Here is a 25,154-nt window from a genome sequence, read left to right as displayed (position 1 = left end):
TTTATTAAATTACCATGGTAGTTCTCTGTCTCTAATTCACACCATGTTTATTCTGAAAAACCACAGATAATTCTTTTGAAGGAATGCCTTTTTTAATGGATGTATTCTCAGCAGCAGCAAATTCTTTATCCTTCTGGTGAGCTCAACTCTGGTAAAACAACATCTCAGATTTCTGAAGGTAAATGTGCATTTGATATGGATTTGTTGAGGGTGACCAAAAACAAGAGGATCCTTGTGCAAGGCAGAATGAAGCCCTTGTGCTTCCCAGAGAGAACTGCTCCTCCCAGAAAATTTGGCTGAGGGCACAGCAATCAGTTAAAATGATCAAGTTATTACTCCCACAAAGTGTTTAGTTCTCTGATTTACTAAGGAATATATTTACAATATCAGATTCAAGGATTCACCAAAAAAATCAAATTTCAGTGTAAATGAAGAGTGTCTGTCTTCTTTCCTGAATACTTCCATTTCAGCAAAGGTTTTCCTGAAAAAAAGTTACTCTTTTGTATTAAAGGAAATGGTGAGAGTGAAAATCATGCATTATGATCAAAGCATTAATGTGCTTTTCCCTCTCACATCAAAGTAGCAGCACAAGGAATGGTTTTACAAATTAGATATCCAAATGAGATAGACTTTAGAAGTAAGAAAATTCACCTTGGGAGCAACACATAGTAGCTGTTTTTCATGGATTTAATAATTGGATTGCAACAGGAAAAGTCATTTAAAGAACTTGATACTCTCTCTATGGCTCTGTGTTGTGGCTGAGGGAGAAGAGAATAAAAAGGCAAAGGTAGCAGCTACTCTGGTTTAATTGCCTCTAAATCTCTCTCACACTGGAAATGTACATAACACTTAATCCATTTCTCCCTAAAATTTTTAATGTTTTAATGAGTTCCCTGATAATTCATGTCTGTCAAAAATAACTGGTTTACTTCCAAGAAATGTATTTCAAGCACTTCTGACATGAGTTTCCCTAGGCATTCCATGAGACTGCAAAGAAGAGAGGGGGAACTGTGCAGCTGGTGATACAACTTGATGTCTGGAACTGCACTGAATTTGGTTCATTCTTACCCTCCAGTTTATGCATTCTCCTGGTAGGTCAAAGAACACCTCTCTATGAAAGGACTGGGTTAAAGTCCTGGAAACATTTTAATCTAAGGCTGTGGTGCAATACTTGGTACCCACATGATGACCCAAATCCGGCAATAAATCCCACAGCAAAGTAACCCCCCTCAAAGAAAACCTTATTTATTCAACCAGTCAATTCCCCACAAAGCTAAAAAAACACCCCAGCTCAGAGCTGGATGGAATACAACAGCCAGTCCACAACGTCACTGAACACAGGACAGAAAAGCTCCAAGGGAAAAATGCAGCTCTGGAACTGGCAGCTTGCAAGGGAGGAACACTAACACCTCTTGACAACATCCCTGAAATAGGATCTATAACACAACAACAGATGTGAAACCCTGATCTCAACTATTGAGGATCAGAAAGGCAAAGAGGATACAGAAGGCACCTTCCCAACACACATTCAAGCACATGTTTTTGCTTCTGAGCACAAATTTTCCTCTTTGATGCTCTGCAGGCTCTGAAACCACCACTCTGACATCATCTGGAATATTTGTTTAACTGCTGTGTGGGCCACAAGAAAGAAACATTAGTGAGCTGAGTGAAAAAATTCACCTTTTTTTTTTTTCAGAGAAAATCTGAAAAGATCCCTGAAATGGGGTAGAGTAGAGGTGTTTAAATAATGCTGTCAGAAACTCAAGTCAGTAAGCTTAGACAAAAATGGAGAAAGCAAGAGTTAACATAAGGTAAAACACTGCAGTGAAGGGAAAAAGCAACACAGAACTTGCAACTGAGTATCTCAATAAATAAGGAAAGAAAGGAGAAGTAACATTCCAGTTCTTTCTGTTCACAGGTGAAAGGAATTTTGGACACCTGAAATTGCTCTGTAGGAAGCTTTCCAAGTGAGGGTAATCAAGGTTTTTAAATGAGTCAGGAAGTTGCCTCAGTGTCAACCTGGAACCTGAAACCCGAATACCTGGCTGACTGCCAAGGGAAGAGCAAAACAAAATCTCTCTTTACACGTGTTATTTCCAGAAGCTGACAGTGTCCTCACTAAAGAAAAGACCAATACTTTTTCCTCTTGTGGTCCAAGTAACACCAAAAAAAAAAGAGTATCTTTCACTTCCTGAAAAGCATCATCATTTCTCACTAAGTGACATCAGCGAAACAGTTGCAGGAATCACTTATTCAAAAACTCTGAGCCTCTTCTGTTCAGGCTTGTTATTTTTAGCTTCAGTAGATTTCACACTCCACAGTACCTCAGATTGCAAAGAATTTGGTTCTATCTTTAGAGGCAGGAACAGCTAAATTAGAAGTCCATCTCTGAGGGGAATGATGAAGTTGGGTGGCTGAGGCACTGCCCACATCTGGAGCACACAAAGCCTCAGCCCTTGAGAAGACAGGGAACTGAAATCTCAAAAGCCACACAAACACCTGCAGCTACAAACCAGACCCCTCTGTCTCAGCTTTCTGCTGCTCCCCGGTGCAATTTGTGAAATCCAGTGTTTTCCTAGACAGAAGATGCTTTAGCTTGTCTTACCATGGAAAAACTGCAGTGTTGAGGATAAAGGTGGGAAGCTACCATTGCAAAGTATTTGCTCCAAAATCCTGCTATTAATTCTGGACAAGGAAGAGCCAGGACTAACTGAAAGCTGTTTGTTTTTTTTTTTAAGGTACCTCCCGCAAACCCACCTTATCAAGATACAGAAGGAGAAATCCCAAAGGTTGACAGTTCCAAATGCATCTGGAAAAGTCAAAACATATAATGGGGATGGCCAGACATAATGCAGGACATCTTCTTTTGGCAAATCTGCAGAGGCTACAAAGGTACAAAATAAAACTTCTTAAGACTTCCTTTCTCCACTAAGGAAAGAACACAGGAATGAAAAGCTTTCCTTTTGCTGCTCATTCAGTCACTGCCAACTCCCTAAGTGCCTTTTCATCCAAAAATTTCTCATGAGCAGAGTCTGTAATGAGAGGGAAGCTTTGTATTGGACAAACTTGAGAAGTGAGACATTTCCCCATCCTTCTGCTCCAGCCCTTTCTGATTATTTGGCTGGAAGACATCAGTGATTCCACAAGATATCTGAAGATAAGCAGCAATGCTTGATACTGGTTTGCAACCAACCCTTCAGGTAAAACACCAGAACAACTGGAATTCTGATTTTTTTCAAAATCACATACTACAAAAGTGGAAAAGAACGTTTTCTGTTCGTGCTGCATTCCTTTCAAATGACAGCCTGTTTACAGATGCCCCTGCCAAGAAAGTAATATCCCAAAGGAGAATCTGACAATTTCCTTCAGCTTTAAAATAACTCTGATGCTCTTGCGGAGTACATCTGCTCTTCTGCAGGGAAATTTAAGCACTCTTCTCTTTTTCCACCTTCATAACTTCTCTTTTTTACATTTGACACAGAAAATCAAACACCTCTGTATCAGGTTTAACTGGCACAATCACTTGTTACTGTTACTACGACCTAAAAACAACCTCTGTTTCAGATTTTCAGCTGGAGGGAAGAAGAAGTGGATAAATCTGAGGTTTGTCAGTCCCAGTGTAACAACACACCAAGAACTGGGAGGACAGTGTAGGAAACACCCCAGCTGACCTCACATTCCAAACATGTTCCCCTCCTGCACTATTTACTATTTATTTCTTATTCCCAAGGTATTTCCACATCTCCACAGAAGCAAAAGTGCCCTAAATTCTGGTTCTTTATGTTTAAAATAGCAACACACTCCCAGGAATTTCTCTTCAAATACCTAAGGTGCTTTCTGCATGAAATCTCCAGAATTGTGGTCATGACTGAAGCCAGATTTCAGAAAGTGTTCAAATGCAATTTGTAATAAAAGTATCCAGACAAAAGCAAGACACTGCTTCTGGGAGAGACTTCCCATTAATAAAGTACAGGAGAGTGTGTGTCTGTGGCTCCCAACATCAGCAGAGTACATCACCCCCCAAGAGAATCTTAACAAGTATATTATGAGTAAAATTCCACAATTTACACATTTTGCCTGTTATTTCACAAGAACAGTTATTCCAACTACCAATATACATATTTTTAATTTAAATTCTTGACAGTTCTACCATTAAGTTTAGAGTTACTACAGAAGTGAATACATTTCCTGGCTGGAATTCAATCCCACAGGTGAATCTTCTTGCAGATTTATGTGAGTCCCTCTAAAAGTGTTCCAACACATCTGAGTTACACAAATAAGGACTTTGAAGGAAAAAAAACAACACTAGCACTTTCTCACAAACTGGGTGGAAAACTAACAAGTTTGGGAGCCAGTGATGACAATACAAGTCTTGGTTAAACAAATAATCCAGAGAAATGAGAAGATGGCAAAAATGATATGAATTGGATATGAATTAGCTAGTTCTTATTTATATATTACCATGGAAATAATTGGTCATTATAGGTATTTATTATTTCAGTACCTACATTTTTCTAAAGCTTACCTTAATTCTATATTTTAATACCAAAAAAAAAAAAAAAAACCCAAACCAGAAACATTTAGAAATATTTTACAGTTATCACTTAAAACCATTTATTAACTCCCTGATTAGAATATTTCTAATAAATGTCTCAGATTATCACTGCTCCTCCCACAGTGTATAATCCATAACAACAACAGAGAAGAACTGCAATCATATAAAACACTTGAAGTATTCAGAATAAGGTGCCTACTTACGTTTCTGTGTCTGAAACTAATGACTCATTATTACACACATCATTGAAGGTATGAAGTTGATTCTACAGTTAGAAAAAGGAAGAAAAAAAAATTACAATTTTATCCAAATATTTGGTAAGGCAGTTTTCTTATATTTCAAAATAGTATTAGTGACACTATAGGACTTTTATATGTTTTTAAGTAAGTTGTTTAGACAAAATTAGAGAATGAAAACCACATATTTTTTACAGGAAATTAAGCTTTCAAACATGTCCAAGCTCTAAAATGTAAGACATTACAGAGGAAAAAACCAGCCTGTTAAAAGTTTTATGTCTCTTTTCTACTTCTTCCCTCAGCATCAATGACTCTGTATCCAATTTTTATATGTACACAATATTTTAAAAAATAGTTTAAATTACGTAATAGACCTTATTTGGCATCTTATTAAAAAAAAAATTGAAGGCACAGTAATGTGAATTTCTGAAGTTAAAATTAAACTTGTTGCGTAACTTTGTCAAAATATTTACTTTCTCATTTAAGTCTAGTACGTGCACTCTAATTCAGGTGAATTCACTAATCTTCTCAATAACTCTGTGTGCAAAGACGTCTCAAAAGTTATTTCTGTCCAATCTCAGCAATCTTCAGGGGGGGAAAAACAGTTTTGAAAAACCAAACTGGTACACATGCACTGAAATTGGTGAGACGCGAGAGCCTGACCACACAATTATTAATGGATTGGTTTCTAACAGAGAATTTCAAATGACACACATTTAGGAGTGGAAATTATAGCTGGGTCAGACAAAGCAGTGGAAGCTCACTGATTTTTCTTAAGATTCACCTCCAAATGAAAATATTTTGAAAGAGTGACAGAGTCTTGAGCTGCTCCTATCACCAGTTTTAAATGCAGGCTCACCACTGATCAACACCTCCCACAATACCAAATCCTTCTCCAAAGCAATTCTGACAAAGACTGCTTTTTCATACTGGGATTTGCAAACAATTTTCCCAGTAACCTGAACTAAACTCTCAGAATTCTGCCCCAGCAGCACAAGACAAAGCACACGTGGGACAGTTTGCAACACCTTGCTCTCCCTCACCTCCTAACTGGTTTTTCACTTCAAGTTTTGTTTCCTTGAATGCCAGAGGGAAAAAAATCCTTTTACCATTTTTTACTATCTATGAAACATGGTAAGAAACTAAAGGCACCTGTGCCCAGACACTCAACTGATGCAAGACAAATGTGGCAGTGCTAAAGGACACAAAGGTGGAAAGGCTTCAGCAGAGAAAGCTGAGCATAAAAAGCTGTCCCTGGGTTCATCTCCAGAGCCAGGCACCAAAGGACAGGAAAATAACATTCTGTTTTTGGAGCTGAACCACCTCAACAGGTGACTGAGAGATGAAATGGAACAACAAAAATAAAACTTTCTATGTTTTGAATGAGAAAGAAGAATAAATTGTCTCAGTACTCCAGAGCAGTTTTAAAGACTATTCACATAAAAAACCCAGACTCAGTAACTTATTAGCATAAATTAGCTTACAATATTCAATTTTTACAAGTTGAAAACTATTTGCTTCAGTCTAAAAATACTGTAAAATTTTTCTTCTGCTAACACATGTCTGTTCTTTAAAAAGTCTCATTTTTACAGCAATATTCATCAATCACAACAGGTGAAAACATATAACTACTTAACACAACTTCACACTCCCTCAAATGAGCTAGATGCCTGAAAAAATAAAGCAGCTGAAGAATTCTTATTTTCAGACTTTGTTTTGGCAAGGATACACAAAAAAACACACACTGGTAGCTGAACAAGGAGAATTGTATAAAACCAAAGGGAAGTATTTATAGGAATTGAAATCTAATGTAATTGGAACTATGTAAAAGTGGAAACAGATTTTTAAGATCAATTATAGTGGTGGATGTAGTTCACAGCCTGTTTTTATAACCTAGTAAGTTACCTGTATGTAAATAAATATTTACTTTGGGTAAAAGCCAGCAAAAATCTGATTAAAAGTACTTACATATCTTTTTAAATTGCCATTTATTAAATTGAGGGCACTTCTACATATAGCTACAGTGAGAAGCAAAATCAAGTTTAAGTAACTTGTACTCAGTGACACATCATCAGAAGAGAGAAGGCCAAATATGTTCAGAAAACACAAAACTGAAAAAGCTCAGATGGATAAAAAACTTCACTTTTGCCCTCCTGTGGGACTGTTTCTCTATGGTTATAGGCAGCAATGACAATCAAGAATGTATCTTGCCAGGTGCAACGTGGAGCATTTCCATTGGAAAGGGAAAGATGGGGATGTTTTTTAGTTTTAATTGTTTTCTATTTGATGCTGTATGTATTTACCTCTTCAATTCAGCCTTCTGCTAATGAGTGCAGAAATGCTCTCTCTGGAGAAGCAGACTGCACTAACGAACAGAAAACGAGGTTTGGGCAATACAAAGCAGCAGCTAATTGCAGCAGGGTCAAGATGCTGCAAAACTGAAAATGCAAACAGATTAAAAGCCTTTCTCAACACCAAATATTGCTGTGGCAAGGGGCTCCATTTCAACCCAGCTGTCACAAAGCCCCGTTCTAAGGGTGCTGTTCAGCATGTGAATTGTTCAGGTAATGTGAGCCTGTTCCATATGGTGCACAACACAGGCACCACTTGGAGGCAGCTCCCAGCAAACCCTACTCTCACCACCATGGCTGTCATTTCCTAAGGCTGTATGTAAGAGGATCCTGCTGCTTTCACACTTCAAAAAAAAAAAAATCAAAAAAGCCTGTAAATCATCAATTGCAACAAGAAACATTTTCTGCGAACATAATTGTTATTTTTAAAAAGTTCTTACTGTTATTTGGCTCAGCCCAGCCAATCTCATTGTCAGAGTTGGTGACATGAAGTATTTGAATGCAAGATCAAGACTTTCTTTATCAAAACACAAGGCTGTATCCAAGGGCTCTTTCACTGTGCTCCACATTAAATCTGCCATGTTCCGGGCCGCGCTCTGCCGCAATTCCTGGTCTGACAGTTTACACAAATACCTGGGGAAATGACAAGTGCAAGAAAAACAAACAGGCTATGACACAAACTACAACATTCCTGGAGCCATCTTGATTAAAGCAAAGATGGATTTCCAACAGCTCTAAGATCACTCAGTCTTACAATACCGCTATTAAAAGTTGGCACCAATTAATGAAAAACACCAAGGAAAACCAGAAATATGTATAATAGTTTCCAAAGTAAGTAAATTGCTGAAGAACAAGTCCTTTCTCTTGCAGTCTTCTAAGCCTGCACAATGAGTTGCAACACTAATTTCTTCAAGTGGAAAGCATTAAGAAATGCTTACAAAAGCTAATATACAGAACCTGGTGGAACCTCAGAAGACCAATACACAAACTCTGTAGTGAAATGCCAGTAAAGTTCACGTACAAAACACCAACACAACTGAGAATTTCTTCTAAGTGAATGTGTAACAGAAAAATGTTTAGAAACAAGCCTTCCTGAGCTTATTTTGATGCCATTAAAGATGGCACAGTGAAAGGTACATGCATACAAAGTCAGTATAATTAATTTTTTCTGCTTTTTTCAGGGTTTTGAAGTTTCAGCTACATCCAAACTAGATTTAACTACACAGAAATGTGTTAAAAATCCATTTGTTTGACAGTCTAAGCCTGGATCTCTCCTTGGAGACTGGCCAAATAGATGCATGAATCTTTTAAAAAAAACACACAAGATATTAAACTACACTTAACCAGATTTATGCACCATTCCTTTGCATTTACATCATATAAACATCAGTACTTTTTTGTCAAAAGCAAAATTACAGGCTGTGATTCTTATTTAGATGATGGTTCTTTTCCACAGCTCTTGTCTAGAGGCCTTAAAATAAACACACTTAAATGATACTTAACACTGTCAAACAGAGAAAAGAGACTTGAGTGCAAATAATCCCAGAGACTGGAGATGCAGACAGGAATCACATATCAGTACCAGGAGGACAAAAGCAGGACCATTCCAGGCCAAGGCAATCAGATCCTTCCCTGCTCTTTGTTGTGAAATTTGCCCTCTTGTGTGGAGCACTGGAAATCAAGTCCTGGCAAGAAAATGCTGCTTCTGTGCTATGAGCTCTGAAGAGCAGCAAAGCAGGGACGGAAAGGGAACATTCATTGAAAAAGTGCAGCAGCAAAGCAGAGCCAGTGCCCTGCCTTTAACCTGCACACAGGTGAGACAGTCTCACTCTGAGGAGAAAACGTCCTGGTCTGTGTTACCAAACAACCATTTGTGATTAGCTAATGAGGTGATTTGTCATCAGCAAACAGTGATGACAGCACTTGTGTGCCAGCCACCATCCTGTGTGCCCTGCCCTACTGACAAAGGGACATCCGCATCTCTGTCCAGCTGTGCCAACAGCAAATGAAATATTGAGCAGTTCTTTTATGGGAGAGGCAGTGAATGAAAGAACAGAGGCCATAATTAAGCTCCCACACCCTAAGCAGGTACAGAGTTGTGGGATTTCAGAGTTGCCATCCCTGCAAATGGATGTTTCACAGTTGCCATCCCTGCCCAAAAAAAAGGGCAGAAGTGGCACCTGGGGACACGCTTTAGTTGTGAGCATGGCAAGGCTGGGTCAAAGGCTGGACTCCATCTCAGGGGTGTTTTCCAACCTTCATGATCCTGCAACTCTCAGCAATATCAGACCCATTTTCATCTTCCCATTTTCATATGCAAAGTCTCATCAGGTCTGGTTCCCAGAGCTTTTCTGTGTCCATAATTCCCATCAAATCAGTTTAGTGAAGCATTTCTAAAGATCTCAGACACGTCCAAACACATCCCACAAACTCCCTCACTTTACAAAGGACAGAGGAGTGTTTGCATGCACTGAGCAGGGGCATGGACACACCTACATACACACAAAGGAAAGGAGCTTTGGTGGCTTCACTTAATTTCTGGAACAGGACTTGGACCTGAAATCTTCCTCACACTACAACGTCTGGTGAAGTAACTACATGAACATAGTTTATAAAATAGAACATTTCTTATTTTAATGCATCATTATCAGTCTAAACCTACTTTCATTTATACAATTCACATAACATCCACAGTTTGAACCTGAATCAGACTTGTGTCATATTTTCTTTATTATGATACTGAGAGTGTGTTGTTAAAAAAACCTGCACTTTAGAGAAAGTGGAACTATGGTGTAGGTGCATTTTCATAGCTACAGAAGTACTTTAATAGTTTCTCCTGTTTTGCCAAGGCCCTAAAGCAAGCTACAGAGAACAGAGCACTTGTTACCACACAGTTTTTAACACAACAGAGTTTTCTAACCTAAAAAGAAGCAGAAGATGGCAAACTTCTCTCTAGAAGTGTAACGGCAGCCAACACTAGAAAATTTATTGGCACCACTACACTGGTCATAAATCAAACATGATCCTATCTTTACTACAAAGATTAAAACCACAGAAACTTGCCAAGTAGGCCACACCTTTTTTATTGTGCGAAGATGCAATGGCTTAAACCTGTCTGCATCAATAACACTTCATGTTTTTAGAGGTATAACATTACTATTAACAAAAAAGAGATCTTTACCTAGCACTGGCAATTAACTCACACCTTCCCCTACACTGACTACCTGTAAATTTGCTGCATTGCCTCATGCAAGAACAGTGGAGCAAGGGAAAGGTTTAACCCAAAATAGCCCCTCTAAAAGCAGATTAAAGATTTATCCCACGTATAAAAAAAATGGATGAACCTATCTACTACTGGGAATTCATTTATCTCTTTCTATTTTGGCTTTCTCATTAACCTGTGCCAGTCAGTTTGACAATTATGCTTGAGTGAAAAACAAACTCCTTTCATTTCTTCCATCTGCAACCTGACAATTGGGTGGCACGTTCTCCATTCCTTGTTTTTAAAAACCTGTGAATTACCATTTCCTACTTGTTATCTTCATATCATTCATACATGATATGAATTGCCCTGTCAAAAAAAGTCCTAGACTCTGTCTCTCCTCCTCTCAATGTAAATTTTTTATTGCCACCTTCTTTGTCACCCTTCCTACCACCGAGGTAGTTCTGTTATTATCTGCAGGATGGAAGGATCAGAACTGTATAGATAGTATAGAAATGTGAATGTGTGACTGACTCATATAATGGCTTAATAATAGCTTCCATTCTGTCCTTCATTATTTTTTTAATTCCTACATTTTTATCTTCTCGAGTCTGATGAGCATTGTCTTCAAGGAAGAGATGAATGATATGCCAGGACTTGTGTAATCTATTTAATCTGGAGTTTTTGCCTAAATAAGACTTTCAGAATAAAATGTAACTTTTTTATACAACTGCAGGAAGGATACTCCACATACTACAGGACCTTCCTCCCACTCTGGCATACTTAAAATAATGAAATAATGTACAGTATCTACTTCTAATTTTTTAAACATCACTTTTAACCCACTTAACTTATTTCACTTTGCTGTATTTGGGGACAGAGAGCTCAGTTTTAAACACACAGTTCCATGCTAATGTAGTGCTTACAATCACATCTTATGCTTCAGGACTTCAGCTGCTCAGCTGTGAAATCATCTTTTTTTCCCTTAATCTGACTCCTTTGGACCACATCTGCAAAAGGGCATCCAGCAGAATGAGTCAGTTCTCCTGAAGTGTCTGGTTATTGTCTTCTGACTTATCTGTTGTTTTTACTTGAAATTTTCAGATTTTTAGAGGAGGCAAATATTTTTTTGTGATTAAAACCTTCAAGGCTCATTGCAAGAGGTTTTTATGACACGTTGTGCAAGGAGTGGTCTTGGGTACTCCCATAAACCCCATCTTAAGATGAATATTTTTAATACAGGAGAGCAATTTGAATTCTTTCAGCTGCATTTTCTATGGGAAGCATCACAGATCAGGAATTGCTTGGAGCTTCCACTTGCTCTGCACATCCCAGTGCTGTGTGTGCCCTGTGCCACAGCCACCCAGGAGCCACTGCCACCTGGAATTCCCTCTCCAGCACAGATTGATCTGTTTCTGCTTAACTGGGGCAGAGACAGGAATCCTTCACAAAAAATGTCTCCAGATCCATCTCCAAGCAAGAGACAGGGAGAAGGGGATGGGAGCAGAAAAGGCGTGGTACCAAACACGCTCCTGGGCAGAGGTACTGCTGCACTTTGTGCAGGACAGAACTCTCCATGGCACTTTCAGTCAACAGCCTCAGCACTGAAAAAACAGTCTTCAAAACAGCCCTGCTGAGAGCTCCTGCACCCCTGAGACATCCAGGATCTGGAACTCTACAGAGCATCTCTCACCTCTGATCTTGAGGCAGAAGACATGGAACCAATGTCTTTGCTCATAAACAGACATCATCAATCCACCCTCATTTATAACTGCAGTAAGGCAGGACTTACTTTCTTGAGTCACTTTTGGAAGTCTCATTTAATGGGAATTTTGCAATTTTAAATGCAGAATTCTAAGATATTAGGATCCGTAAGAGTTTCCTTGTGAGGAGGTCAAAATCACTTTGCTTTGCTACTGAAAGATGTAAATTTTATTTCATGTAATTTTAAATTTAATCCTTTATTTCTTTCCTAAACTGCTTTAAAATACAGACCCTTCAGAGGCAATGAGAGTGTGCTCCACTGGCCAGGCAGAAAATAACATTTATTCATCTTTTTCTAGTGGCAGCAATAATGACAGGACTGTGTCCATGATCTCTGGAAATTCTAGCAGTGGTCTCCTCTCTACAAATACACACTGTGCTGTTTCCTTCATCCACTCCTTGTAGAAATTACCATAACATGAGGGTAACCTCAGCCAGTAAAAAGTGCTGCTGAGGTGCCAGTCTCTCTTTTGCTGGTCAGCCCTGCAAAATGCACTTCCTGCAAGGAATCTACAGCAGCAGCAACTGGAACTAAATCAGAGCCCCAGGAGCTCCTTCTGGACTAAAACCTCCCCAAAGCATCACAGTTTGCAGGGCAGCAGAAGCTCTGCAGGATTTCTTTAGAAGGTTCTGTGTTGCTGTGCCCAGGATTGTGTCCCCTTTTTTTCTGTCTTTTTCCTGAAGTAAAAGCAGATGGAGACCCAGAGACCCAAGCTGCTAAGCCAAGATCTGTAAGTTTGACAACCACGTGGGGTGAGCTGCGTCCATCAGGAGAGTCATCCTTCCCTGAAGGCATCTGTGTACACTTCTGCCCCACTTAAAGGTGCAGCACCAGAGCTTATTTTTGTTATATGGCCTCCAAGCTTCAGTCCCACTCCATAAGCAAACCTTCACTAAAAAAGCTCTGGATTTTGTAACACTGAGAAACCTCAGATCCCATCAGGATTCAGCTGTGAAAAATAAAAACTGGGAGAACATCACCTTCCTGCTCTAAGCTGGGTTTTCCATGGATGTATCCTAAGTGTTATCTTTCTGATTGATGTAAATCTATTGTAAATTCCACAAAGAGACATCAGGGGCATTATTTATGGCAAGAAGCTGCTGACAAATCACACTACAAATCAAATATTCTAATGGGTAAAGAGGAAGGCATGAGGACCCAAAAAAAAAAAATCTTCTATACGTTCCAGTGACCCCAGTTGCACCCACAGTTATAAAACAGAAAATGTTTAAGCATTATAGGATGACAAGCAAGGATTAGCAGCAACAACTACAGGATGTGTTGTTCTGTCTCCCTCAAGTAATTCCTTAGCATCAGCCTAACCCTAACTGCTGATCCCTCGATGCTCTTTTTCATTTCCATACATTGCAAGAAGACAGGGAAGGCTCATGACCAAATTCCCAGGTACACCAACAAGCATTAATGGAATATGTACAGAGACAAGCACTTGAAAATCCTCTGCCTGCCCTCTCTTGACTGCCTCATGATTAATAATTACCTTTGGAAGATTTCAAAGATCGCACATCAGCATTAAAGGAGAGCACATGGCTGGACTGTAACTCAAGAGTGATGTGTTTTAATAAAACATCAAAATACTCTTCTCTCTGCTGGTATCATTTTAGTAGAAACCACAGTATAGGAAAACAGACTGACAGCCAAGTCAGTACTTAAATTTTTACAGTCAATAAAAAACCAGACCATTTTAAAATATGAAACAATTCCCAGTCTCATTGTTCTGGGACCCTGTTTGCTGCCAATGTAATTATTTTTGTTGAGTGTTATTTTACACTGGTATAGTTAAGACAGAATAATGTGTAAAGGCCCATTTTTTGCTATGACCAGTATAAGCACATTTCTAATATTAGTTAGAGGAAACTCAGAGCCTTGGAGGAGCTGTGGGTCTATGCAAAAGCAGTGGCCTGCACCAGGAAAATTTTATGTTGGGCCACTGGAATGGGAATTAGCTGTGACCACACCCCTCCACCTCCAGGCAGATACACACACAGAGATAATTTCATCAGCAGCTCACTGAAATGTTTCTATTGTCCTGAGAAAGCCAATAAAAACAAATTGCTTGTATAATTAAATACCCTTGCAAGTACTTCAAATTGAAAGTGTTATTTTCATGATAGACAGCTTGATATAAAGCAAATCTTTGGGACTGGATATATTTAGCTCCACAAAAGTGCGAGCAGACTTTTGATCACACTTCAGCTCCTGCCAGCTGGAAATCCAGAACATCAGAATGTGAAGCTGTGCTCAAACTCAGGGTCTGAAATCTCAGTGACTGCACATCGCCCTTGTTCTTCCAGCATCTCACTGCAAACTTGGTGTAGTTTTATGAAGATGTCACAGTGAGGGAGACTGGAGTACAACTGGACCCAGCCCAACATGTCAGAATGGGGCTGATGTCACACTCACAATGCCCTTAACAAGATTGATCTCATTGATACTGAAATCAGATGCAAGGAGCTGCCCAAACTAACTCTAAACATTACCTCCACCCTCCTTGTTGAAATTATAGAGCAACAACCTGTACAATTAAAAGTAGCAGCTGCAATTAGAAATAGGTGCTGACAAAAAGTCCCACAAGAAAAATTCTTAAAATAAAAATTTACCTGATAACATAAGTCCTAAAGGGTATAATGTGCTGCATGACAGCAGGGATGTGTAGCCATATTCTGATCTATAATGCAAAAACATAAATAGATAAAGATTTCATTAATGACATTTAAAGAGAATGGTCAAAAACTGAAATACTGTTGGTACATTTGCACGTGCAACACCGCTTTAAAAAAGGCTTTCTTGGTGGTTTTTGTTCAACTTCTTCATTTTCTGATTTTTCAAACTGGTACCTCAGGAATGGTTTTTTGACTTATAAAGAAGATTTGCATCTTTCCTGCTAGTCAGCTGGAAAATACACACTTTGTATGAATAGTATCATACTGCCCAGGTGTATTTTTGTATTTTGTATTTTCTGTCATTTCTTCAGTAGGAAAAACTGCTACTCAGCCTTGTGGTGTTTTTTTTTTCCCTTTTTCTTTAAAAATTTACATGAAAATTATTCCATTCTTTCAGTTCTTTGCAAACCACTCCTAAATCAAGTAACACTCTTTGATTTGTTTTGTTTTGCTTCTTAGGGCTTACATATCCTATAAAATAAGATGTTTTATAAGCAGTGATTAAGCACAGTTTTTTACTACCATATTTGCATTTCTCATATTTACCATTCTGCCTTTACCACCTTTGCAAAGCTGAATGCAGGAAGAAAATAAATGCAGAGGAAAAAAAACCAAACAAAAAACCCAAACCAGCTACTCAGCACCGCTGTGAGGAAAAGCAGCAACCAAAGGATTTCCAGAGGCAAAGTCAAGAAGTGGCATCTGCATTTCAAAAAGGAATTCAGAGCCTGTTAGACCTGTTACTCCGTGCCAGGTAAGGGATGGAGCACAGCTGAAGCAGCAGCAGCTGCTGCTCCTGCCCACGTAAATTCAATGTAAATTCAGTCATGTGCACTTTGCACAGCCCTTGTGAAAAGCAGCCCTGTCACTCACTCAGGGCCCTCTGCATCCCCACCTCTGCTCTTAAAAGAATTTCAGCTTTGCAGCTGATGCAAGAAATTCTGCCTAAGGACTCAATTCCAAATGCAGAAAATGTATATATTCCTTTTTGACAGGAGAGAAAAATATTAGGCTGCAGTCAAACTTCTCAGCAGCTTCTTTTCAACATTTCCAGCATTTGCCAAGGAACTTTTTGAGGCAGTTCTGACAAAAATATTTGCAGGCTTACTTTTAACAAGGCAACAAGCACTGCACAGTAACAATATAACCTACTTTGCAAGACAAACCAGCCAAATCTTCCCACTGCAAAAAAAAAGACCACACTTGGAATAAGCTTCTGATCCAACTGGCAGCCCCAAGAAGGAAAAAAATGCTAACATCCCAAAGATACAAAGTGTCACTAGAAGATGCTTGTGCTAGAAACAGGAATTAAATAACATTTTGACAAGGAATTGCAGGGGTGACAAAGATACTATTGTGATTACACAATTTGATTTTTAACACCACGTACTCTGCTTAAGGCGTGAAACACCAAAGAAAATACATTTCTTTGTGAAATAAAAGTATGAAATGTTTCTATCATTTTGTTTTTATAGCTTTCACTGTTCACAGTAACCTTCACTCTGTATTAGTTCCTACTCCTAAGTTGAAATCACGCATTTGTAAACTTGCATTGCACACAACCTTCAGCCTCAGAATTCAATTAAAGCATCACTTCCCATGTTACAAGTCAAATTGTGATTTTGAACATGGATTCACATTTGCATACCAACTTGTTAAAATGACATGAAAGAACATAAATAAAATGACATCAACTAGCATCTGTAAAGTGACACAACATAAAATCACATCACTTTTTGCTTCCACCTGCTTTTAAGACAAAGTGTTCACTACTCTTCTGTTCTCAAGTTTCAGAGTTTTTTTTCTATTATTTCCTCTTTACCAGAGGTAATTAATTTCCAGAAGGTAGTGGCTAAAGAACTCATCTCTTCTGTTCTCAAGTTTGAGGTTTTTTTCTATTATTTCCCGTTTACCAGAGGTAATTAATTTCCAGAAGGTAGTGGCTAAAGAACTCCATCTTACAGACTTGAGCAAAAATTCCAGCATGGATATTTCAAGGAATCTTTACAAGAATGGCTACTTAACTGCTATTTAATTTTCAAGGGTTACCACAGCTGTGAAATTGTATTTAAGGGTTACTACACACTGTGGGCTGGCTTTACACATTGGGAACAAGGTAATTGACACTGCAGAGCTATTACTGGAATAAATATCTATATCTCATAAAATCAAATGTGTTGGGATAAAACCAAGGCAGATTAGCAGAGTTCTTGCTCAGACCACCACTATCTTGTTCAGTTTTGTGAAGGATTCTTCTGGTTTTAGTGGAGTTTGGTGCATTGGTTCACAATCAGAATCATTCATTCCATTATTTATATTTACCTAAGTTCTATGAATTGGACAGTGAAATGATACAAAAACAGGGAAAGAGAAATATTACATCAAAATCCTAAGTTCATGCATCATTATAGAGGTGGAGAAATATCTTTTTTTTTTTTTAATATTGGTAAGGTAAAATGTATTTTGTCCAAAAAATTAGCTGCCTCATTTGGCTGTAATAAATATATTGCATTTAAAAGGCAGCAGCACTCTGTACTTGTGCTTCCAAGTACACTGAGTGATACCAAAATGCAGCAAGTGGATGAATAAAGCACATTACATGTAGAACATTTTTTTTATACCTTCTGTAGTGAACTGACACATAAAAATAAAATGTAAATACAATTTTTTAAACTGTTTTCCTCAACTCACACAGATTTGTCAGCAAAGCCAGAGTTCAAAAGAAAGATGCTCGTTGAATAGGAAAAACTGCAATGCTGGAAGAGGCTGAAGAAACAGTACTTTTGGTCATGGTTTGGGTTGAATTTCATTTTATCTGGCAGGTTTAGCCACAGAACTCATCTAAAACTGCTGCAAGAGAGAGCTTAACAGGTTACCTACTAGAACCAAAGAGAAATGCAAAGGTGCTAAGTAAATATCTGAAAGGAGAAACTTTGCTGAGAAGTATTTTGGAACAGGGCACATCACTAAGAATAAAGAAAATCATTTATGTGGAGAAAAATAAAGACTTCTAAAAAGGACAATGAAGAAAGGCAGCTGCACTGATGTAGGAGACTCAGGAAATGGGATTTGCAGTCAGAATGCTGGTTTAAAAACATGCTGGTGTGATAGGGACCTATCACACCACTCATTATTCAAGCAGCTTTGCCCCTTCTCACAAAAAAAGTTTGGTTCCATGACCAAAATGTCCTTCTGAAGCCGAGTAAGCTCCAAGAACACACATTTTCAGCAGATGGTTTGATGAGGACTGCACTGGCAGCAGCTGGTGGTGAGGAACCCATCAGCTCACACAAAAAGGGCCAGCAGAGAACAGATCCCACAAACTGAGAACAGATCTCCCAAGCAAACACGCAGAGGTGCTGCACAGCCCTGCCACGCAGGAGGAAAAGATCGGAGCAGATCATGGCCTCACCCATTTGCTCTCTGAGCTGCAGGTCAGGAATTAAACTGATCACTGAAGATCAGCAGAGTGGGATACAGACCCCCACACCAGGCTGATTTCAAGCACTGGGTCCCCCAGAATATTCTCCTGGCTGGGCAGTAACAGCAATGAGGAAGGAGGGAAGATGGGTGGGAGGAAGGATCTGATCTGAAGTGTTTCAAATTGCAATCAGTGTCAAAATCATGTCAAACTCACTCTGTACAAGGTATAACAAACTTCTGGTACTCTTTTTGCCCATCCACAAGACAGGTCACAACTTTTATCCTGACATTACAGTAAGTCTTCATATGTCCTTCTTTCAGGGACTGGGTTTTATTTTTAGCATCAGTTTTCTTCAAATCTCCACTAAAATCAATTCGTAATTCTGCCAATCAAAAATCCCTGTGATTTCAAAATGCAGACATGATGGAGGATATGCATTCTAAAACTAAGTGGGGAAAAAAGATGATTACCTCTATGCTGCAAATGTGTATAATGGTATAAAATCACAGGAAATTGAAGAGAAAAAAAATCCACAGGCTTTTCCTCTGTGCCTCATAGGGAATAGCTAAGAAGTTAAAATACCCTGAAGAAACTAAAACCACTTCCAAGGCACAATTTCAGGGACAGAAATGGCCTCTGACAACATTCTTTGAAGTATCTTTGGGGGCTGTTACAATCTTCCTATCTAGGTACAACTTGGAAAACTCCTTGTGTGCTGCCAGGAGATGCAGAGGGCTTGGATAACGAAACGCCCCGTGCATGAGCAAACCTCATTCCCAACGTGGACAATTCACAACCTTTTTATCCCTGCCTGGTCCCAGGGAGTTCTTGGAGCCTTCAGATTCCTTTTATTTGTGGTGTTTAAGCGAGGAGTTGAAGGGGAATACTTACATTGGACACCACTGTGATAAATGCATGTGCTATGAGGAACGGCAGCGTCTCGGGGGTTCCGTACTCAAAACAATCCTTCATGAGGGAAAGGCCGTTTTTTCCACAGAACAGACACACGTAACGAAGCAAGTGCAATGGTACTTCTACATCCTAGAAAGGGTCAAAAACCAGCAGAAGAATCAGCACTAGGTCACTGAGACAGAGAGGAAATTCAAAAGCTACGTGAGTATAACACAAATCCATAGAACATGGTTATTTTAAGTTTCTAGGAAATGTGCACCTATTTAAAAGTGGACAACTTACATTCATATCACAGAACGCCCCTAATATATTGCTTTCTTGAGCAGAAATATCCTGTTTAAAGAAAAAAATTAAAATTAACTCAAGCAATAAAAACACATTTAGAGAATAAAAAAAACAACTTCCATTTACCAGGTATCACAGTCAACAATAAAAAACCCGAATTCATCATTCAGAGGAAGACAGAACCTCAAGTTTTGCTCCACTTTTCCACTGCAAAACAGACTTTTCCATACTTTTAACCTCTTTTAATATATAAATACAAAAATATACTTCAGAGAACATTTCAGCAGTGTCTCTCAAAGGCTGGATGAACAGATTATTCTTCAATCCCACCCCTATTCAGATCACCCATTTTTTCAAGAGGAATACGGCCAAGGGCATACAGCCTGAGAAATACAGAACAGAACCAACCCAGGGACTTTGGAATGCAATTTCTAATGAAGATGAACATCTGAATTTAGATGAACTGCAGGACATCCTATGATTCTACATGTAATGACTGAAAGGGTTAAAATATCCAAATATTCCTTGCCATGGAAATATTAAAAATCTTTAATTTCAACCACTATATTTTTACATATAACAAAACACATCGTACAAAATAGATGTCAGACTTTTACAGGAGTGAGTGAAGTGAAGAAGGGGAAGGAATTCTATCACCCTATCACTCTGTTAGCTACTTGCTGCAACAAGAAATCTATTTTCTAGAAGCACTAAATTTAAAATGGCTTAGGAAAACAGCTTTTCTTTTTAATGTCCACAACATCAACTTGTTGGGCAGTACAGTGTGGGAAGTTTCTTTATTAGGGCTCTAACGTATTGTGGGCTTCATGCACTTGCTGGGGGCAAAAGGGCACTGGAGGTATAAAAAGTGGCTGTAAAACCCAACATTGCCATGGATACTTGTAGGTAAAACCACACATTGCTCTTCTCATCCCTCCATGGCAAACACCCAGCACTGACAGTCACAAATCAAATGCAAGTTTAACACAAAGTTAAGTTTTTAAATGAAATTTCCTGAATATATTTTAAATAGCTGTGTAGGAGTAATCTTAGAACTGTACCAGAGGATGCTGGAGGCAAGCAATTTTGGATGGATTAAGTGTGATACAAACATTTTGAATTATTCAATATGCTCATATTATAGCTAAGCATTTCTTTTCTTTTTTTCTTCTGCTGAACTCTAAGTCATGCCTGAACTCGTGATACTCCACCAGTTATTTTTAAAACAGCTTTGAAGGCAGTAGGTGGTATGTTTTTAAGCAGCAAGAAAAGGTGTTCAGTGCTCTGCCCATGAAAACTGCAGAAATGGTGTGAGAAATTTCATTAGTTTTCTTGAAAAAACCAGAGATTTGTTGTCAAGTGAACTGCAGTTCTTAGATTGCAGAAATCCCAAACTCACAGAGGGCTGCTGCACGAGTCCTGCAAGGCTTGGAAAAGGCTGCAGCTGAGAGACTGAGTCTGGAAATGGGACTTCTGTTCTTGCAGATGGGAAACAGAACAGTCTGAGAGCTCCTTACTCTCCTCCTCTAACTCCTTCAAATGCATGAGGAAATAAGAGAATTCCTCATGAGAATGTAATATGGCATTAAAACCCACCATGACCTTCAGGAGAAGCCAGAGCAGCTTTCCAGGACCTTTACCTGGAGAAAAGCTGGAGAGGGATTTTTGAGAAAGGCATGCAGGGACAGCGCTGTCCCAAAGCCACACAGCAAAAAGAAAAGGGGGAATGGCTTCAAACTGCCAGAGGGCAGGGCTAGATTTGGGATTAGGAAGAAATTCTTCCCTGTGAGGGTGGGCAGGCCCTGGCACAGGGTGCCCAGAGGAGCTGAGGCTGCCCCTGGATCCCTGGCAGTGCCCAGGCTGGAGGGGGCGTGGAGCAAGCTGGGATAGTGAAGGTGTCCCCACGGCAGGGGATGGAATGAGATGAGCTTTAAGGTCCCTTCCAAACATTCTATAATAAAATGCAGTGGTTGAGGTCTGACCTGGACACCACCTTGGCAGAAAGCACACATCTTCCAAGAAAATATTTACTTGAAAAGGAGAAGCAGAGAGCACAAGACCCCAAAGAGCTGGGGACACCTCAACAACTGATTCTGTTTCCTCTTTCATTTCATCCTGTCAAGATCTGTTCTGTGGTCAGGGAACTCCCTTCAGATTCTTTGTTCATTCTGAGACAGTGCAAAGTTCAGCAGCGTACTTCACATTGTTGCTTCTTTCTCTGCAGGATTTTAAGAGCTTCCTTTTATAAATTCTTTTTTCATTTCTCTGAAGTGCCCATTCCAGGTATTTCACTTACTGCACTAAGCATGAAAAGGATAGGGCATACAGTTATAAACCACCCTGTATGCAAGGGATAAAAATATCCCATAAAGAAACTAAAAGATTAATTTCAAAGTATGAACACATCTCAAAAAACCTACCACATTTTTAAAAATACTTTATTTTGTTTAGGATGGAAAATAGACAAAAATACCCCTCTGGGCACCAAAAATATTGAAAAATTTCAAGAGGGGTGTACATGGCTCTTCTGGATAGCAATCAGGCCTTCACTGAGGTGGTCTTCACTCTCATTTTAGAGATGTTTTAAGGGACAAAAACAATTCTTAGCCCATTTCACTTAAGGAAAGATCTGTATGATCCTACAGGTAGAGCACCTTTCTGACTACCAACAAATCTTGCTTTGCTGTTCATTTTCATCCAGCTCCATGAACTCCTGAACAAGGGAAAACCTCCTGCTTCCATATGAAAATTTTCCTTCTCCACCAGACAGTCCAGTGTAAAATGGCTTTGGCAAGCAGCTGAGAAGGGATTGGACTTCAAGATTTGACTGCTGCCACTAAGAACAAAGCCCTTGGACGTGTCTTGGAGCAAAGGACAAGGGAAATATTGACCACTAATTGTTACTGAGGGAAAGCCTCACACTGGGAATTTCTAAACAGCAGCCTAAGAGGTCATTTCTAGGCACAGCAAAACCTTAATGGATGTGATAACTCCATGAAATTGTCAAAGTTCATCTCAAGAATCTAAAACAAGGAATTTCTGAAGTCAGTCAGAGTGGAGACTGGAGTCTGTTCTGGATCAGCAAATTTCCCTTTTTCCAGGGCAAAGGAAATGTTCAGTGGGAGAGAGAGAGCTACACCAGCTTCTCCCAACAAATTTTTTGCAGATTTAAGCTGTTCAGGGATCTGCTTAACTCACAAGTATAGCTAATGAACTTAAAGCAAAGATTTTTTATTTTAGGATCTCTTGAGGACTGAAACCATGCCTGATTTAAAGCAAGAAGTGCTCTTAATACAGGGACTAATAACTTGTCTCACTTCAGCTAAGACGTGCTCTAGACTGAAATCCAAAATTGAATTCTAAACTTCAGTGAGTCACTCACGGAAGCAGAAAGTTTTGACATTAAAACAGCAGAATAGCAGAATCCTAGTGCTTCCCAGATACAGAAAATATCAGTTTGTAAGAAAAATTATTGATGCTGGGACCTTTTAAAAGCAAAATTTAAAAATGTCCCCCCTAAAAAAAAAGGTATACAAATATGGCAGGCTGGCACACCTCCATAATCCAGACCTGGAAACACACAAAGTCTAGCAAAAAGGGAAAAAAAATTTCCTTACCTGCCTGTACCTCAGGACAGTGGTTTTCTTTCCAGCTTCCCCTTAAGTTATGTTTTTAGGACAGCTAATGAATGTATTTGATAATTCAAGTGATGTATAAGAGATGATACATATATAATATCTACATTAACATGTCTGCAGTGATGGGCATCATCACAGTACAGCAAGCTACAACAGATCTGGGTCCAAATCACTCCAAGGCTGCACACCAAGGGAAAAGAAATCCCATCAGGCACCTGGAGATTTCCTTTTGATCGTTTGGAAGTGAAATTCAAAGAGAAGGAAAAAAAAAATACATGAAATAGTAATTTAAAAGAAGGATAGTCCACAGAAAAGCTGTTCCAGAATTGTTCATTGCACATTCCTCTGAAGCCAGTCTTAGTACATGTCCCACAGGAGTGCAGAAGATAAATCAATTCACTTTATATCCATACAGATATACTTGAAACTACCTCTGTTATCTTATGCCCATATGGTTTGGGGAAGAACAAGAACCAAAGTCCAGCCCACCTAAATCCTGCTGTGTAGGGGGTTTTAACTCCATTTCTTGTCAGACAGGACAGCATCCATTCAATCAGAACTGATCAGATGTTGTGACCACCCTAACTCACATCACTGTATCTGACTCAGCATCTTCTCATTTTGGACTTAAGTTTATAAAGCAAATTTCAACCCTCAGGGCTCCAGGGAGCTCCCACAACTCTCTAAATATAAAATAAAAGGAGTGGGTTAGCTGCACTTTAATTCTCCACTTTGACTTTCTCAGAAGTTTGTTGGATAGAAGCTTTTCCTATATAGTGAAATGTACATTTAATTTGCATACAAATATTGTAAAATAACTCTTTACTTGTTATTAGACTACCACAAGTTGGATCAAAAGCCAACCATTCCAAAAACATGTTGTTTCCACTAGGAAATGCTAACACCACCATATTTATTTCAGAAACTGTGAATTAAGCATGGCGGGATTTTGGAATTAATTTATTTTTTTTAAGAGGAAAATCAGGGAAAATTAGAATAGCAGCCATAACAAATATCAGAGAGGAAAATCAGCATCCTGGAACAAAGCAATCTGTCTTGATCTCAGCTATTCCAGTCGATTAACCAGCTGTTCTAACAAGTTTGGTCTTGCACAAAGTTTAGTTTATGAGGTTTTGCTTCTAGAACCACAGATTGGAATGAAAAATTAGTAAACTATTAATGGGTTACCTTCTGGAAGAAAGGCTTTGCTATAGTCCCCTTTTTGCCTACCTGTTATTTAAGCAGCACAATAATTCAGTGTGCAGTTCCAGCCAGCTTTTATCAATATATTACCTATATCAATTAAGCATAGGTTAAAGAAAGTGGAAGAGTATGTATATATTTAGAAGGTTTCTCTGAAAAGCTCTACTGAAGTCAACAGGAGAGCTGAACGTGCCCATCCTGAGTGAAAGCAACACGCACCAATCTGCTCATTATGACAACAATTAACCTTTCACCAAATAATTCAAGATAGACACAAAGAGAAGATATACCTCTATTGTGGGGTGAGTATTATGCTTGTAAGCTGTGTACAGAGGAAACTGAATCTGAAAGATTTTTGCCACACACAGCAGCAGCTTCTCCTTCTCATCAGTGCTCCACAAGCTAAAAGCCTCCGTGCTCTTGGCGGGCTCCTCCTCGCTCAGGATACAAGTTCTTGCAGAATCAAACTTTTTCTCTAGAGGTTTTTGTCTTTCTCCATTTTCTTCTTGGTGAGACTCTCTTTCTACATTCAGGGGCTCATCAGCATGATGACTCTGCTCTGGCCATGTTGAATCTATATTAATAGTGCAATGTTTACAGAGCTGGTCCCGCAGAGCTTGGACTTGGGCAATCACTAAGTTAATCAGCGCACAAACTACTTGGTTAAAGATCTCCAGATGTTTATACTCCTTGAAACAGCACAAACATTGTCTGTAAGGAAACAGAAAAAGAATCAATGAATAGAAGATCCTACAGTTAAAATCAGGCGGGTACTTAACCAAGAGAACTCTTCACATTAAAACATTTTAAACAAGTTATTTGACAAAATCATAAAATGAAGGAAATCCAAATGAAACAGACTCTACCCAGCAGCAAGTGGGAGTCACAGAACCCTCCTTAAA

General features: G+C 39.0%; 1 protein-coding gene across 10 annotated transcripts in view; it reads right to left on the bottom strand.

Annotated features, from left to right (window-relative positions):
* The window catches only part of USP34 (ubiquitin specific peptidase 34), a 112,014-nt gene that overhangs the window by 66,388 nt on the left and 20,472 nt on the right, over nt 1-25,154 (bottom strand). For all 10 annotated transcript variants that reach the window (XM_041474106.1, XM_041474112.1, XM_041474111.1 and 7 more), the window contains exons 3-8: nt 24,543-24,963; nt 19,409-19,459; nt 19,106-19,255; nt 14,728-14,795; nt 7,583-7,775; nt 4,759-4,820 (exon numbers count right to left, since the gene is read on the bottom strand). In XM_041474106.1, coding sequence (XP_041330040.1) covers nt 4,759-4,820; nt 7,583-7,775; nt 14,728-14,795; nt 19,106-19,255; nt 19,409-19,459; nt 24,543-24,963 — 945 coding nt within the window. The remainder of the gene's footprint in view (nt 1-4,758; nt 4,821-7,582; nt 7,776-14,727; nt 14,796-19,105; nt 19,256-19,408; nt 19,460-24,542; nt 24,964-25,154) is intronic.

The sequence above is a fragment of the Pyrgilauda ruficollis genome, unplaced genomic scaffold (assembly GCF_017590135.1).
Source record: "Pyrgilauda ruficollis isolate IOZ18807 unplaced genomic scaffold, ASM1759013v1 scaffold31, whole genome shotgun sequence".
In the NCBI taxonomy this organism is placed as follows: domain Eukaryota; kingdom Metazoa; phylum Chordata; class Aves; order Passeriformes; family Passeridae; genus Pyrgilauda; species Pyrgilauda ruficollis.
This window is presented reverse-complemented; position numbering and strand designations above follow the sequence as displayed.